The sequence below is a fragment of the Hypanus sabinus genome, chromosome 15, assembly GCF_030144855.1.
Source record: "Hypanus sabinus isolate sHypSab1 chromosome 15, sHypSab1.hap1, whole genome shotgun sequence".
In the NCBI taxonomy this organism is placed as follows: domain Eukaryota; kingdom Metazoa; phylum Chordata; class Chondrichthyes; order Myliobatiformes; family Dasyatidae; genus Hypanus; species Hypanus sabinus.
Genome location: NC_082720.1, coordinates 21,150,713 through 21,164,998, shown reverse-complemented (window position 1 = coordinate 21,164,998; position 14,286 = coordinate 21,150,713). Strand labels below are relative to the sequence as shown.

The 14,286-nt window shown below is 42.3% G+C and overlaps 1 protein-coding gene and 1 long non-coding RNA gene across 2 annotated transcripts in view; one reads left to right on the top strand and one right to left on the bottom strand.

The window, feature by feature from the left end:
* The window catches only part of LOC132405353 (semaphorin-4C-like), a 57,618-nt gene extending 51,412 nt beyond the window's left edge, over window positions 1-6,206 (bottom strand). The window contains exon 1 of the mRNA XM_059990096.1: window positions 5,085-6,206. Coding sequence (XP_059846079.1) covers window positions 5,085-5,202 — 118 coding nt within the window. The 5' untranslated portion in view covers window positions 5,203-6,206. The remainder of the gene's footprint in view (window positions 1-5,084) is intronic.
* The window catches only part of LOC132405355 (uncharacterized), a 30,751-nt gene continuing 21,018 nt past the window's right edge, over window positions 4,554-14,286 (top strand). The window contains exon 1 of the long non-coding RNA XR_009515828.1: window positions 4,554-4,845. This is a non-coding gene — a long non-coding RNA (uncharacterized LOC132405355). The remainder of the gene's footprint in view (window positions 4,846-14,286) is intronic.

The window sequence follows — 14,286 nt, the reverse complement described above, 5'->3', positions numbered from 1 at the left end:
GAGCAAGTTAACATAAGTGAGCAAAAATTGATCAAAGACTGCAGATGATTAAAGAGACACAGGGAGTAGCAAAGGGATGGAGAGAATTAAAAGAATATCTATGTCAGTGTGAGGTCAGGGTTGCCATGGGGATAAAGCTGCAGACATAATCCAGCTGATGCGTTCATGGGGACCGTTAAAGAGGGAGTAAATGAAAAGCTTTGAAATAAGTTAGAAGGTAAGAATACACAGAAATAAAAAATTTGTCTAGTGCTGGTCGAGGGACAAATCCAGTAGGTCAGTCTGTGTTATACTTTATATTCAGTCTGGAAGGCTGTGACCTGTCTGTGTGGAAGATGTTGTTTCTGAAACTTACATTTAGCCTTGCTATAACAGTGCAGGACGTCACAAACAGGTAAAATAAAGTGAGAGTGAGATGACAAATTAAACGGAAGGAGATAGAAATCTGTGAGTCATTCCTGCAAACTGAATGCAGATGTTCTCCAAAGCAGTCTGCAACCTGCATTTGTTTTTTCTCGATGCAGCAGTGACTATAACATGAACACCAACAGCAGTAAATCAGATTGCAAGTGAATACCTGCTTTGCTTGGAGAGAATGTTTGGTCTCTGGATGGTGGGAAGGGAAGAGATGAATAGACAAGTGTCACATCACCTGTGATTGCGTGAGAATATCCTGTAAGAATGAGAGTTGTTGTTGGCAGTGATGACAGAGTAGATCAGGGAGATTTGAAATGCTGAAAAGAAAGGGAATGGGGTGGGGTATCTGGTAGTGGAACATTGTTAAGCATGATCTGTGGAATGTGAAGGCTGGTTGATGGAAAACGAGGACTAGGGATTCCATCCTTGCTCAACAAGAGCTGGTCAGGAAGAAGTGCAGAAAGTAGTTGAGATGGGGCTCTATCAACCCTGGTAAAGGGAATTCATAGTTCAGGAAGAAAGAAGACACCCCAGAAGCATCTCTGTGGAAAGACTTTTCATCAGAACGCATACCAGGAGGAGATGAAGAATAGCACTAAGTCCTTACAGGAGTCAAGGCAGAGAGAAGTATAATAAAATAGTAATGGGAGTCTGTAGGCTTCTAATAGATGTTTATGGTTAGCGTATTCCAGGAAATGGAGACAGAGATTTACAAAGGGAAGAGGCAAAGTTGGACCATGCGTAGTTGAGATCATGATAGGAATTGGCAACAGAACTTAAGAGTTTGACATGAGTGGAGGAAGCAGCACCAATCCATGTACCATTAGAAAATTTTTCAGTCCAACAAGGGCTGAAAGACTCTTCCATGTGTCCCATGAGAATAGAGATATAACTTGGGACCATGCAAGATGCCACAGCTGTACCTTTGATCTGGAGAAAGTGAGTGGAGTTGAAGGAGATCTTCAATGTGAGAATGGGTGTGTATTGTAGATATTATGAACATGATTTAACCTTTATGCAGAACATTCTTTATTAACATATACAATTTGGTGATATGCTACAGACAAGATATTTCACAGAGTGGTAACAAGTTATATTGTGTTCGAATGCAGATTGCTCCAACATTCATGGCCTCAGAGCCTTGGACTTTTTTTGTGTGACTGTATTTTACTGATATCTTATATGTGCTGTGTGCTATGCGAGCCTTGTGCTGTGTGTGACTATTGGTACCTTGATCCCAGGGGAACACTCTTTGATTTGGTCATATTCATGGGCATTCACGTATGGCTGAATGATAATTACACTTGAATTTGAACTAAGAATTTTACACTTGCATTACTGGATTCCAGTGAGTATCTTCACAGGCAAGAGAATATTCAGGTTCCTACAAAAGGACTTGCTACTACCACTTGGTTACCTTCAACAAAGATTTTGTTTTCCTTATCAGTGTGATGACGTTACAGTGATAAAGGTATCATTGTGATGACAGTGATGATGGGAAGAACATACAGACTCCTTACAGACAGTGCCAGAAATTGAATCCAGATCACTGTTGCTTTAAAACATTAGGGTAACCACACACCAGCTCTCTTCTGACTAATCCTATCACTCCCATTCCCTCTCTGTATTTCTTTGTATGGATGCAACTTAATCTCTTTTACAGGCTCATTAACACCTCTTTTATTCTTTTGCCACTTACAGCAGCCAAATAACCAACCAGAATATCTTTGGAATACAGGAGATAACTAGGGCATCTAGCAAATCTCCAAGATGTCCCGTATTGAACGTGCAAACTCCTCACAGACAGTACCAAACCTGGGTCCCTGGAGCTCTGAGCTCACTGCACTAATTGTTGAGCCACCCTGAGCTTGCATTTGATTCAATCAGAATTTCACCTCGCTGCACTTTGTGAGTTGTTGGTTAAACAGTTTCAACTGCGAGTCACATTGGCATAGAAGGTGATAAAATAGCACGTCTTCAAATCCCTCACCCCATATCATTTAATGTTTCGCACAGCATTACATAATTCCTACGTAAAATACAATCATGTTGCATTATTTTTAAACATTTAACCCAAAGAAATTGATGGCCAGGCAGAAAAATGAACTTGCCGTGAAGTGGGTAATTGAGGGATTTTGTGGTCATACTCTATCATTTCTGCACCCAGGAATCAGGAGGAAGGGGCAGGTGCACCTTTTGGGTCACCACCAACAATACTGACAACAGGTCCACCAATCTCATTCTAAGTTTCTAGTTCGGGGATCAGAACAAAGTGGGAAAGATGCCAGAAAAAAAATTGTGGGAGTTTAGACATAACAGATTCTTTAAAACTCCCAGGGAAATAAAGAGCTTTAATATTTTTGTGGAAAGTTTTAGGCAGGCAAAAAATTGAACCAGCTTAATCTGACTACAGAATACATTAATGTGTTGCTCCATAAGCAGATACCTAGATGCATACATGCACAGGGTGTTGAAGATAGGGCAGTGTATATCCTCCAGAATTCTGCAGAGCAGAACAAACATAATATCAATCAAAATGCAAAACAGGTCCAATACTAGAGCGCCAGAGTAGAAGAAATGTTCAGCAGGAAGGAGTCCTTGTTACCGAGCCCACACCTACAAATCAACCAGTACTGTTTAATATGATTATGAAGTGTTTAAGGTTTGTTGCTATTTATTTTTTATGCAATTGCTGTGATTTTTCAAAGGTCTTCTGCTTTGCAAAGTTGCTTCAGGTTGTAAATGTCTACAGGGGATAGGGTAGTAAGTGTGTAAAGAAACATACTGACTTCAAAGCACTTGTACAATCCTGTCCCAGACATGTCAGCACAAGTGGTTATTCCCCCAAGAAATATTGTTAAGAGGGAAAATGAAGAAGTAGCACGCAGAGCAGATCAGGCTGCTAGAAGAGGAAGGAGGAGAAGAACTTTCAGCAGGATACCATATCCACCATGGTGTGCTGCAAAGAACATCACAAGTAAATGATGTGCATGATGCTGAACTTTAGGGTTATGGTTATGAGGTTATGCGGTCTTTGGGGAAGAGTGATCAAAATATGATCGAGCTGTACTTAAAAACTTAGTGATTTAGTTCAGTGTGAAACAGGAGGCTCCATCTTAAATAAAACAAACTACAAAGGCATGGAATGTGAGTGGGCTGTGATAGTTTGGATAATGACAATAAAAATGCTTAGCTAGAATTTAAGAAATTAATACACCATCTATAAGGTGAAGTGTATTCACTTAAAGCAAAGAGAAACAAAAAAGGTAATGTGCCCAAGAAATTAAAGATAGTAAAATGCTTTTAAATGTTGCCAAAAAGCCAAAAGTTCTGAGAATTGGGAAGATTTCAGAATTCAGCAAAGGAGGACCAAGACATTGATAAGGAAATGGAAAGTGAGAACAGCTCTTTTTTTAATCAGTGGGAGCCTTATTCCCACAATCCCTTTAATTTCCTTTCACTGGAAATTAGTTTATAATGCCATGCAACATCAAACGTTTCCAAAGGAAATAACATTTAAAATTCGAGGAAGATCTGCTGGTCGGGCAACACCACCAACCAGCTTGACAGATTACCTGTGTTTTACACTGAAATGACAGATTACCTGAACTTTATACCGGAATAGCAGAATACCTGAGTTTTACACTGAAATGACAGATTACCTGAACTTTATACCGGAACAGCAGAATACCTGAGTTTTCCACTGAAATGACAGATTACCTGAACTTTATACCGGAACAGCAGAATACCTGAGTTTTCCACTGAAATGACAGATGACCTGTTTTATATTGAAATGACAGATTGCCTGAGTTTTTACACTGAAATGATGCCAGGTGAAAATCTGATGCATTCCTCTTTTTTTTACCTCTATCAGATAAATGATAACTGTACAAGCAGCAAATTCAACAAGGAAATGTTGGTTTATTTTGAATTGAGGGAAGGTCTGAATATTCTATCTATTCATTCTTTAATTCATGCCAAATGAGCTAACAGTGTTATTTTGTTATTGAGCTAAGGAATGCAAAATCAGCCTAACCTCGTAAAACGGCCAAAAGCGAGAGCTCAACCGCCATCCTCACTGCAACAGATAAATACCCTATCAAGTCCACACCGGCTCACTTCAGAGTCATCCCACCACTCCCGTTCCCTCTCCGTATTTTCATTTCGTAGCCATGCAATTTACTCTCTTTAAAAGGTTCATAAACGCCCCTTTTATTCTTTTGCCTTTTAGTTTACGATAGCTAGATAACCAACCAGCATATCTTTGGGATACTGGAGTTAACTGGAGCATCTAGAAAATCCGCAAGCTGACACACGGAGAACTCGCCAATTCCTCGGCCAAGTCTGGAGTGGAGCGCGAAGGCAGCTCCGCAACAGCGGAACATCTGCTACCGCGCCCCTGCAAGTGCTATCTCTTCAGATGCCAAAGTAAGATCTTATTTGGTAAACTTGAAACGATGTTAGGAAATAAAATATTGCAGTCTATGCGTTAAAAGGGTTAATCACATGTAAATCTGAGAATACACTGTGGTTATGGTGGTTAACTCAGCCAATCCAACACTACATCCATCTCTGGAAATGGAACCGGTGTTATCCGAACAAAAAATAAACAAAACAAGCCATGGTAAACGTTGCATTTCGGTGCCGGCACAGACTGAAACACTCACCATCATATTCCCTCGCTTTCCTGGGAACCTCGCCCACGTCCGGTGCAAAGTTCTGAGTTTCATAGAGAGCAGCAGGAACCAACAACAGTAAGACAGCTCGCTGGATTTTTCCAGTCATCCTGTTGCCAGCTCGTGCCAAAACAAAAAACGCTAAAGCAAAATAAATCTGATGATCAATGTTTGTACTTGCCCCAGAACGGGCGACGTTTCTGTCCGCCTACTTTTTCATGAAATAACTGAGATTGGATTTCAGTTTAAGTTTCCTCTGCAGAATATTCGCCCTAGTGCTCCTTATTTTTAAGCTGTGACGGGGTTCGTCATAAATTGGCGGCGGCACTTTCTCCCTTCACCCTGACGCCTCACGCCTGAGACACTGAGTCCATATTCTCTTGGGGGCTGGCTCCTGCTGTTCGTCTGGGGGGATGCGCCAAGTGCCTTCTCTGCCTGCGACCCTCCTACATTTCTTTTTTAAATCCATTCTTCTGACCGCACCATGCAGAATATTGATCGCTCACCCAGCAACATACAAAGCAAATAAAACCTCGCCGATCCTAGCGCTAACTATTTAGCCTACAGTGCAGAATCCTGGCTGTTTTTGGCGATGGAGGTTGGAGACTTGGCAGTAACATGATGCCATCCACCTCGTCTTGTCCGTGCACCTTAGTGTGCACAGTACCTGGGCTGCAATTTCTCTGTAACACTATATTCTGCATTCTGTACTTTTACTGTCTTGTTCTGTCTGGATAGCTTGCAACATTATTATTTTTTCACTGTCTCAATCAGGATCGTGTTTATTTATCTCCGACCTATGTTCCCTTGGTTCAGGCCCTTCCCACCTACATCCATGACACTTCACGGGCTCTATTCCCCCGGCCCTGACCCCCTCATTTTCACCATGGATGTCCAGTCCCTATACACTTCTATCCCCCTTCCCCCACACATCAAGAAGGCTCTCTGCTTCTTGCTCTACAAAAGACCCAACCAGTTCCCCCTACACTGCCACTCTTCTCCATCTGGCACCACTGCTCCTTACCCTCAACAATTTCTCCTTCGGCTCCTCCTACTTTCTAAAGACTCAGGGGGTAGCCGTGGGCACCTGTATGGGCCCCAGCAATGCCTGCCTCTTTGCTGGCTATGTAGAACAGTCCGTCTTCCAAACCTTTCATGGTGATGCTCCTATTGAGAAATATATCTGACATAACCACTATATATACCTTAAATATAATCACTATGTATTAGCTATTTACTATACTATGTAATCACTTCTAGGTACTGAATATTAGTATGTATTATTTTACTAGACACATTTTGTTACGTGTTGTTTTCACCAGATACTTTGTACTCTCTTAGCTGCATATTATGGCACTTACAGAACACCTGTTTGTTTTGCAGCACTATTAGCTGAGATGTATCCCATGTATTACACTCAGCCTTTGTTTAGTACGAGATAATGGTGGCGGACAGGATGCTGCGAGCAGGAATGTAATGTGAGGGAGGTTGTCTGGAAAACATAATCTTGGCCACGAATAAGGTCCCAATGCGAATAGGTGAAAAATAATGGTGACGCACCGAGAGCTAGGCAACAGCAATTGATTAGTTAATATATAGAGGATATGCAATTATAAATTGATTGGGTATGGCGATGAAACCGAAATGTAACTGAGATTAGAAATTACTATAATGAATGCTGTACACCGGAGCTCGGTGGGTTTTCGGTGACAAGTTCATTGATTGCCTCAGCCTTTGTTTGCAAATAAAGGTTTAAACTTCTCGAATAATTATCTGCGTCTCCTGGTCATTTCAAGTAACCACGACACTCCCCAATTCTTCCTGCAGTACATTGATGGCTATGTTGGTGCTGCTTCATGCACACATCAATGTACTCGTCAATTTAATCAACTTTGCCTCCAACTTCCACCCTGCCCTTAAATACACCTAGCCCATTTCTGACATCTCCCTCCCCTTTCTCAATCTCTCAGTCTCCATCTCTGGAGACAAACTGTACTATCTTTTATAACCCTACAAATTCCCACAGCTATCTTGACTATGCCCAATCTTCATGTTACCTTAACATGGATAAAGTTCCTCTTGTTCTCACCTATCATCCCATAAGCCTCTGCATTCAACACATCATTTTCCACAACTTCCACCATCTTCAATGAGATTTTACTGCCAAACACATCTTCACCTCTCCCCTCTCCCCCAACTCAACGCTTTCCACAGGGATCATTCCCTCTGTGATTGTCCATTCGTCCTTCCCCACTAATCTTTCTTCTGGCACCCCCCCCCCCCCCCGCATGCGACTGAAATGCCACACCTACCCAGTTACCTCCTCACTTACCTCCATTCAGGGCCCCAAATATTCCTTCCAGGTGAGGCAACACTTCACCTCCAAATCTCTTGTAGGGATTGTCTATTGTATCCGGTACTCCTGATGTGGCCTCTTCTATATTGGTGAAACACAACATGAATTGGGGGACTGCTTTGTCGAGCACCTTCACTCCATCTGCCAAGAGTGGAATTTCCCAGCGGTCGACCATTTTAATTCCCATCCCCATTCCCATTCCGACATGTAGGTCCATGGCCTCCTCTTTTCCCATGATGAGGGTGGAGGAGCAAAACTTCACATTACATCTCAGTAGCCTCCAAGCTGATTGCATGAACATCGATTCCTCCTTCTGGTAAAAAAAAATTCTTTCCCTCCCCGTTCCCTCTTCTTCGATTCTTCACCTGCCTGTCACCTCCCCGTTTCTCCTCCTTCTTCCCTTTCTTGCATGGTTCACTCTTCTCTCCTATCAGATTCTTTCTTCTCCAGTCCTTTTCTTTTCTCACACACTAGGCTTCACCTATCATCTTCTAGCAAGTCCTCCTTCTCCTCCCCCCAGCCTTTTTATTCTGGCATCTTACCCTTTTCTTCTCAGTACTGAAGAAGGGTGTTGACTGTTTCTGAATTTCTTTAGATGCTGCCTGACCTGCTGAGTTCCTCCAGTATTTTGTGTGTGCTGTGAAATTTGTTGTTTAGGAGCAGCAGTACAGTGTAAGGCATAAAATAAAAAAAAATTTGTGCAAAAGACAAATAAGGAAGTAATGTGTTCATGGACCATTCAGAAATCCGATGCAGAGTGGTAGATTGTGGGTCTTCAAGCTCCTGTACCACCTCCCCAGTGGTGGTAATGTGAAGAGGGGAATTCCTGGATGATGTGGGTACCACTTCTTAGACCATAAGGCGATAAGACATAGGATCAAAATTAGGCCATTTGGCCCATCAAATCTGCCCCACCATTCCATCAAGGCTGTCTCATTATTCCTCTCAACCCCATTCTCCTGCCTTCTCCACATAACTTTTGATGCCCTTACTAGACAACCTGCACTTTAAATATACTTAATAACTTAGCCTGACAAAACTGTTGGAATTCTTTGGGGAAGCAGCAGGCAGGATAGACAAATAGAGTCAGTGGATGTTGTATACTTTGATTTTCAGAATGCCTTTTACAAGGTGCTGCATCTCAAGCTGCTAAACAAGATAAGAACCCATGTTATTACAGGAAAATTATTAGCATGGATAGAAGATCGGCTGACAGTCAGGAGGCAAAGATTGGGAATAAAAGAGGCCTTTTCTGGTTGGCTGCTGGTGATTAGTGGTGTTCTACAGGGGTCAGTGTTGGGGCCACTTTTCACGTTGTATGTCAATGATTTGTACAATGGAATTGATGATTTTGCGGCCACGTTTGCGAATAATACAGAGATAGGTGGCAGGGCTGGTAGTATTTAGGAAGCAAGGAGTCTATAGAAGGACCTTGGACAGATTTGGAGAATGGTTAAAGAAGTAGCAGATGGTGTATAGTGTAGGAAGTGTATGGTCATGCACATTGGAAGAAGGAATAAAGGTATGGTCTGTTAAGCAAACAGGGAGAAAATTCAGAAATCTGAACAGTAGAAGGGACTGGGAGTCCTCGTGCGAGATTCCCTAAAGATTAATTTGCAAATTGTGTCGGTGGTAAGGAAGGTAAATGCAATGTTAGCATTCGTTTTGAAAAGACTGGAATATAAAAGCAAGGATGTAATGCTGAGGCTTTATAAGACATTGGTTAGGCCATACTTGAAGTATTATGAGCAGTTTTGGGCCCCTCATCTAAGATTTGCCAGTATTGGAGAGGGTCCAGAGGAGATTCATGAGGATGATTCCAGGAATTAAAGTGTTAATCTATGAGGGGTGTTTGTTTGCTTTGGACCTGTACTTGTTGGAGTTTAGAAGAATCAGGTGGGAAATCTCATTGAAACCACTCAAATATTGAAAGGCCACCACAGCTGTCTGTGACAATGAATTACACAGATTCACCACCCTCTGGCTAAAGAAATTCCTTCTCATCTCTGTTCTAAAGGGACATCCCTCTGGTCCTAGACCTTCTCACTATTAGAAATATCCTCTCCACAAAGATGTAGATTGGGAGACCACTTCGCTGAGCACCTACACTCCGTCCGCCAGAAAAAGCAGGATCTGCCAGTGGACAGTCATTTTAATTCCACTTCCCATCCCCATTCCGATATGTCCATCCATGGCCTCCACTGTCGTGATGAGGCTACACCAGGGGTGGGCAAACTTTTTGACTTGAGGGCCACAAAGGGTTCTAAAATTTGACAGGGGGGGCGGACCAGGAGCAGATGGATAGAGTGTTTTGGTAATACACCTCATAAGAGAAAATAAAATATCATGGGATATGTAGAAAACATGTGCTTTAATTTCAATTGAAAATGAACAAATGCATTACAACAAAATATCTGTCTTTGAAGTCCCATGGTATTTAGCTATTTATTGAAATGACTTTTAAAACACTGAAAATTAAATGAATAAAATACAGCTTTTTTTTAATAGTAAAAGTTATTATTTTAAAGCACTGAAAATTCTGTTATCCTTCAAGATATTATCATCATCACTCTCCTCCTGACTCTTTATTTCAAAAACGGTACGAGATGCAGGTCTACTTGTCCTGCTCCTTCTTATTCAATTGTCCCCTGTGCCAAAACTCAACAACGACCCGCACAATGACAGAACAGTGAGAGCGCGCCAATATGCGGAGCTCTGTGCTCGCAAATCCCCGCAGGCGATCTCTCTTAGCTGGAACGCTGGCTAATTGTGAGCCGGTTCGGATGTGCCAGGAAATGGGTCGCCACAAGGTCACAAAGTAAAGCGCAAATGTGGAGTAATACGCTGCACCTCAACAAAGGTCAATGTATATAGAGTGCGTCATCTATTGGGAAAACGCCAGAATTGCGGGGAGAAAACGTTAACAAGGTTTATTAATATAATTTCATCAAGTTCTGCGGGCAGGATTAAAAAGCTTAACGGGCCGCATATGGCCCGCGGGCCGTAGTTTGCCCATGCCTGGTCTACACGTAGGTTGAAGGAACAACACCTTATATTCTGTTTGGGTAGCCTCCAGCCTGATGGCAAGAACATCGATTTCTCAAACTTACGGTCATGTCCCCACCCCCATCTCCTTCACCATTCCCCTCTCCCTTGTCCCTCTCACCTTATCCTCTTGCTAGCCATTGCCTCCTTCTGGTGCTCCTCCCCACCCCCCCCCCGCTTTCTTTCTTCCATGGCCTTCTGTCTCTTTCACCAATCAACTCCTCAGCTCTGTACTTCATCCCTCCCCCTTCAGGTTTCACTCCTCACCGGTGTTTCTCTCTCTCCTCCCCCCACCTTTTAAATCTACTGCTCAGATTTTTTCTCCAGTCCTGCCAAAGTGTTTTGGCTCGAAACGTCGACTGTACTCTTTTCCATAGATTCTGTCTGGCCTGCTGAGTTCCGTCAGCATTTTGTGTGTTACTCAATGTTTTAGAAACAGCTTCTTCCCCTCCACTGTCAGATTTCTCAATGGACAATGAACCTGTAGCTGCTAACTCACTTTTTATCACTTTTATTTTGCTCTCTTTTTGCAGCACTTCTTAATACAATTTTTAAAAATATACTTCTTATTGTAATTTATTGTTTTTTGCTGTTATTCTGTATGGAAATGTACTGCTGCTGCAAAACAACAAATTTAATAACTTGTCAGTGACATTAGCCCGTATTCTGGTTTATTTAATTAGTAAAATATTTAGTGTAGGCCCTTCTGGCCCTTTGAGCCACTCCACCCCAGCAACCCCACAACCCCACAACCCCAAATAGCCCTAAAATAAACAAGGGACAATTTACAATGACCTACCTGGTACATCCGTAGACTGGAGAGGAAACTGAGGGTCTCAAAGAAAACCCACACATTCCGCGTGGAGGACTCAGAGTTTCTTTACAGAATGGTGCCGGAATTGAACTCTGAACTCCAGAGCATCCCAAGCTGTAATACCATCGTGCCAGACACTATGCTGCCATGGCATCCCACTATTCTCTGATTCTTTTTTAATCTAATTCTTAAATTATTCTATGATTCTTGGTAATAGCAACTACACTCACTCTGTTCCTGACACTGTTGAATTTCTGGCATACTGGTGGTGTTTTCCACAGTGAAAACTGATGCAAAATTCTTTTTACATTCATTTGTCATTTCGTTGTCTCCCATTACGATCTCTCCAGTGTCTTTTTCCAGCAGTCTGACATTCACTCTTCACTCACACCTCTCTTTAACTTTTTATATATCTGAAAAAAGACCTTTGGTATCCTGTTTCATATTATTGGCTGACTTACCTTCATATTTCATCTTTTCTCTCTTTATTGCTTTTTTAGTTACCTTCTGTTGGTTTTTAAAAGTTTCCCACTAGTTTTTGTTACATTATATGCCCTCTCTTTTGCTTTTGTGCTGTCTTTGACTTCTCAGCCATCGTTGCCTCATTCTCCTATTAGAATACTTCCTCCTCTGTGAGATCTATCTATCCTGTGCCTTCCAAACTTCTTCCAGAAACTATTGCTGTTCTGCCATATATCCCTGTTGGTGACACCTTTCAATCAACTCCTCTCTCATGCCTCCGTAATTCCCTTTATTCTACTGTAATGCTGATGCATTCAACATTCGCACTCCTCTCAAACTGCAAGATGAGTTATATTAAAATATGATCACTGCCTCCTAAGGATCCATTTACCTCAAGTTCCCTCATCAAATCTGGGTCATTGTACAACACCTAATCCAGAATTGGCTTTTCCCTAGTGGGTTCAACAACAAGCTGCTCCAAAAAGCCATCTAATGGGGACTCTACAAATTCCTTCTCCTGGGACCCAGCCCCAACCAGATTTTCCCAATCTAACTCCATATTGAAATTTCCTGTGACTATCATAATATCGTCCTTTATGGCTTGTCTATCTCCTGTTTAAAATTGCACTCCACGTCCAGGCTACTCTTCAAAGGCCTGTATATAACTTCCACCAGCATCTTTTTACCTTTGCAATTTCTTAACTCTACCCTCTTTCTAACGATTTGATTTGAATTTTTACCAACAGGGCCACCCAACTCCTCTGGCTAACTGCCTGTTCTTTCAATACAATGTACAAGGGGTGATTGATAAATTCATGCCCTAAGGTAGAAGGAGTCAATTTTAGAAAACTTAGCACATTTATTTTTCAACATAGTCCCCTCCTACATGTACACACTTAGTCCAGCGGTCGTGGAGCATATGGGTTCCTTCTTTGTCAAAGTGGTCCACAGCAGGGGTGATTGATAAGTTTGTGGCCTAAAGTAGAAGGAGATGAGTTATTAACTTCAAACTTTCTGCATTATCACTCAAAGAGTTGAACTGCACAGGCATGTAACGAGAGTGTCTTGGACCTCCAGGTGGTCCACAGCAGGGGTGATTGATAAGTTCACAGCCTAAGGTAGAAGGAGATGTTATACAGCTCTCGTTACATGCATGTGCAGTTCAACTCTTTGAGTGAAAATGCAGAAAGTCTGAATAACTCATCTCCTTCTACCTTAGGCCACAAACTTATCAATCACCCCTTGTATATCCTTGAATGCTAAGCTCCCAACAAAGATATTCCTTCAGCCACGGCTCAGTAATGCCCACAATGTTGTACCTGCCAGTCTTTCACTGAGCTAGAATATCATCTACCTTGTTCTGTATACTACATGCATTCAAATGTAACACCTTCTGGAAGATGTCCTCAATGGTGGAAAGTGTTGTGCCTGTGATGAAACTGACTGAGTCTACAACTCAGTATTGGAGGTTCTATACCAGATGGTGATACACAATACATCTGTAGAAGTTTGCAAGTTGCTGGTGACATACAAAGCCTCCTCAAACTCCCAATGAGGTAACCTTCTTGCTGTGCCTTCATGATGGCATCAACATGTTGGGCCCAAGACAGAACTCCAAGATGTTGCCTCAAAGCTTGAAAGTGCTCAGCTTTTCCACCACTGACTCGGCAAAGAGGTTATAGGCATCCATTAGTTTCGTGAGAGCATTGATTTGTGCATTGGAAGGTTTCCAGGGTGCAGGCCTGGGCAGGGTTGTATTGGAGACCGGCAGTTGCCCAAGCTGCAAGCCTTCTCCTCTCCATGCCTCTGACGTTGTCCAAGGGAAGGGCACTAGGACCCATGCAGCTTGCCACCGGTGACATCGCAGAGCAATGTGTGGTTACGTGCCTTGCTCAAGGACACAACACACTGCCTCAGCTGAGGCTTGAACCAGTGACCTTCAGATAATCAGACCAATGCCTTATCCACTAGGCCACGCGCCAACACTCAGCCAAGAGTACCAGGGTGTATTTTACAGACTTCCCCTTCTTGATGTCCACAATCAATTCCTTGGTCCTGCTGATGTGTGTGAAGTTGTCAACCAGCCAATGTTTATCTCTCCTATATGCCTCCTCATTGCCATTTTAGTTCCATTGCCATAATTTTTCTATTTTAACATTTGAAGAGGCTGTTACATATTGATTACTTTTATGGGGATGGTTCTCTCAGAGAGATTTTACTTTACAGAAATATGAACAGACAGTTTTGAAGGGGTTTGTATCAACAGAGTACATTATTCCAAAGAGTCATTAAACCCTGGCTCTGATTCCATTATGACAGTTGTTTTCCTGATAGCCACATGGAAAATCAAATCTTCCACTAAACCACAAATGTATTGCTTCTGATGCTCACAATGCAGTCTTCTCTTCACTGGAGAAAGTAAATGCAGATTGTATCTCTGCTCTGTGGAGAGGATGTTTCCAGTAGTGGGAGACTCTAGGATCAGTGGGCAAAGCCTCAGAATACAAGGACATCCT